The 3,258-nt window shown below is 54.3% G+C and overlaps 1 protein-coding gene across 1 annotated transcript; it reads right to left on the reverse strand.

Annotated features, from left to right (window-relative positions):
• Positions 1–1,276: 1,276 nt before the first annotated feature.
• On the reverse strand, positions 1,277–3,109 carry LOC105508750 (chromosome unknown open reading frame, human C17orf102). Its single transcript, XM_011937675.1, is given in 3 exon segments — positions 1,277–1,367; positions 2,637–2,961; positions 2,964–3,109. Coding segments are annotated over 3 exon segments (480 nt in total). The 5' UTR covers positions 3,028–3,109.
• Positions 3,110–3,258: the final 149 nt, after the last annotated feature.

A 3,258-nucleotide genomic window follows, 5' to 3' on the forward strand; every position in this document is an offset into this window, starting at 1 on the left:
CTAGGTTCTCTATATAGGTTGTGAAAACTCTTGAACTTCTGCCATCTGGGCCTTATCTGTCTTGTTCAACCTATGCATTCCAGTACAGAAGCATTCCATAATGCTTCACACACAATTAGAGCTCAATAAAAATTTCACAGGATTTCATAAAATGACTGAATTAACAGGCCTCCATTTTTGCAGCTGTAAAATGAGAGGGCTAGCTTAGGAAATCTCAGAACCCCCTTGAGCTGAGACAGAGTAGGATTCCAGGACGATCCCAGGAACATGTCTTCGTGATGCTCCACGTTGGCTCGTCTGATTGTCTCCTGATGGTAGACATTCTGAAAAACAGAGGCATGCTGAAGGACAGATGTCACCTGGCCCATCATGAGGGCAGGTCAGGCATGGGAGGAAGTGGGTGCCAGTTTATATATGGGTCCTTGATAAGCATCCATGCAGGGCACTGGGGCCTGGGACAGAACCCCGCTTGCTGCCTGGTTCCTTGGCAGGAGGACAGGGCTGTTCCAGGTATCACTTGGCAACTGGTGACTGAGATAACCTTCAACCATTGCCAATCCTGTGTCCAGGAAGACACAAATAGAATGGAAACAGCAGAGACACTACCACCTTAAGCTGATAAGGTGCTCATCTGGGATGGAAGAGTACACACATGCCAGGTCCTTTCTCCAGCCTGGGCTCCAGCTGGGATGGCTCCTCTGACTTCCCCTTATCTAGGCTCCAGTGGCATTGCTGGTTGGGAATCCATAGCTAGGACTCATAGGTAAGACTGAGGGCAGTCTGCTGGGGTAGTAGGAAAGGCAGAGGGAATGTATAGAACCCCTTTCCGGGTACATGGCATGCAGGATTGGAATAGCTGAAACAACTGGCTGTCTACCTTGTGCCAACTGCCTTCTCTCTGAGCTGTAGGATTTACACTGCTGAGAATGACAGGTCCATGGAGCACTAGAGGTTGGAGTCATATTTTATTCCTCAGGTGGGCTATCGGCTGCCCTTCACTTCCCTGAGGCAAGGAGGAGGAAAATCTGGCATTTGGAGAGTCAGATGACCATCAGGCCCATGGACTTGGCAGAAGGCTTCAATCCAGGAAGGGTAGCTCCATATCAGAGGTACAGGAAGAACCTGGGGCTGAAATTGTATTCTCTAAAGATAGCAGGCTGCTCCCTCATCCTTTCCAACCACAGGCCTCAGTCTTCTCCATAAGATGGGCAAAGTGCGTGATGCCGAATCACACCACAATTGCAGGCAATTAGAAGCTTAGTGTCTGCCTTCCCTTCTAGAAAGTAAGTTCCATGAGGGCAAGAGCTAGTTTTGTCTTGCTCACTGTTGTACCTACAATGCCTGTGATGTTGGAGATATGCACCGTACTATTGTGAAAGGGAGGGACAGAGACAGAGAGGAAGGGAGGGAGGAAGGAGGAGAAACAATCTCAAAGGAAGGTCTATTTTCCTATCACGTAAGAGCTATGGGGTGGGGTGAGATGGGGGTGCAGAGAGAAGAATTCGATGTCTGAGTCCCTGCTCACCCTGACCAGAACACCGTGCTGTTTCCACAGACAGCTGGGAGAGGGGTGGCATTGCTGCCCTTCAGACCCCAGCGTCAGCTGGGAACATTTGAGGGGAAAGGAAATTTGATCCACAACACAGAGTGAGGTGTGTCTTGGGCTGGGTAAAGTACCTCATCTCTTCCCTCTGGCCATGCTCAGGCTCCATGTCCCTTCTGATACAGTGCTGGGCAGGGATGGAGGGCCCTCCTGGCTTCCTTCCAACTCTTCCTGTAGCCCTCCCCTGCCTCAGGAGGTGGATCTTTCCCCTTTCTCCCCCACACAGAGCCTGATTGCTAGCTTGCTTCTCAGTGGGTTGGTGAATAAGCCTTTGGGTGACATTAATTGCCATCAGGCATTAGGGGCTAATGAGAATCATCTTCTTTGACGACTCCAGCACCTTCTATCCCCAGGGCCTCCAAGAGCTGGCCAGCTCTCGCCAGGCTGCACCTCCCCCCAACTCCAGACAGATGTGGGGGTGGGGGAAGGGCCAGAGCAGCCCTCTACAGGCCCCAGTACCAAGCGAGGCAGCAACAGCCAGCAGCCAGGGAGGAGGAAGGCTTCCAGGAAAAATGCAAACACATTTTCCAAAAACAAAATGTCACTGTCCTGGATGAAAGGAAGCTCTCAGGGTCAAGAGGGCTAGCATGGAGTCAGGCAGATGGAGGGTAGGGTTTGAGCACCCCAGCTGGCTTTGCCCTGATCTGGCCCCACACTCTCACTCCAGTTGAGTGCAGAGGTATAAAACGGTGACCCTCAAGATCCATATCCTCCCCAGTAGGGATATGCCCATGGGGTTGAAGACCCTGTCCCTCCAGAGTAGGGTGGAATTGAAATGCATCCTCTGGGGATTGGGGCTGATACTCAATGAAGCTATAAAATCACTGCCATGGATCCGATGCCTGGTTGACAGATGAGGGGTGAAGGTTGACTTGTCGGGTCTGATCTAGGTTGCACTCTAATGGAAAGGGCCTGATGGAGGAACAAATATCACTCCAGCCACCCCTCCCCCTAGTCAGCAGGTGCCTGAGTGAGTATGCAAGAGGGGCAGTTCCCCACCCCCACCTCACGACTCTTTAAAGGCTTGCTAAACAACCTGTAGGAAAGCACTGTCCCCTTCTCTTCTCCGTCTTCCTTCCCCAGCAGCGGAATAAATAGGTCTCCCACAGCTGCGCCCCGGACCCATCCCGCACGAAGCTGAGTCCCAGAGCCCCCGCGGCCCGAGAGGAGCTGGGCACAGCAGCGAAGCTGATTCCCAGCCTGTGCCCAGCGGACTCTGGGGATGGGTGTAGGGTGCCCCCTACCCGCGCCTCTGGCAGAGCGGCTGCAAAACACCTCCGGCGCCCGGTGGGGAGCGTGCATCCTTTGAAAAGGGACATCAGTGACTGTGGTGGCGTCTACCCTGGAGAAACGCAGCTGCCGCAGCTGGCCGGCCCCATTCGGGTCCCAGCGCTAGCCGGCGTTGGGAAGGAAAAATCAAACATAAAACAGGGGCGAGCGGAATCGCGAGGTCCGCCCTTGGCCCGACTCTCATTAAGGAGCCGCGCGCGCCCCCAGGCTGGGAATGCGGAACGGACACGTGGACAGAGGAGGGGGAGCTAGGAGTGGGGGGAGTCTCCGTGGCGCGCAAGCCGTGGGCCGCGCGCTTCGGGGCCACGTGACCACGGGGAATCTGGGAGGGGTGGGAGCGAGCGCGCCAAGCTTGGGGCCCGCTT

The sequence above is a fragment of the Colobus angolensis genome, unplaced genomic scaffold, assembly GCF_000951035.1.
Source record: "Colobus angolensis palliatus isolate OR3802 unplaced genomic scaffold, Cang.pa_1.0 Scaffold167, whole genome shotgun sequence".
Lineage (NCBI taxonomy): Eukaryota > Metazoa > Chordata > Mammalia > Primates > Cercopithecidae > Colobus > Colobus angolensis.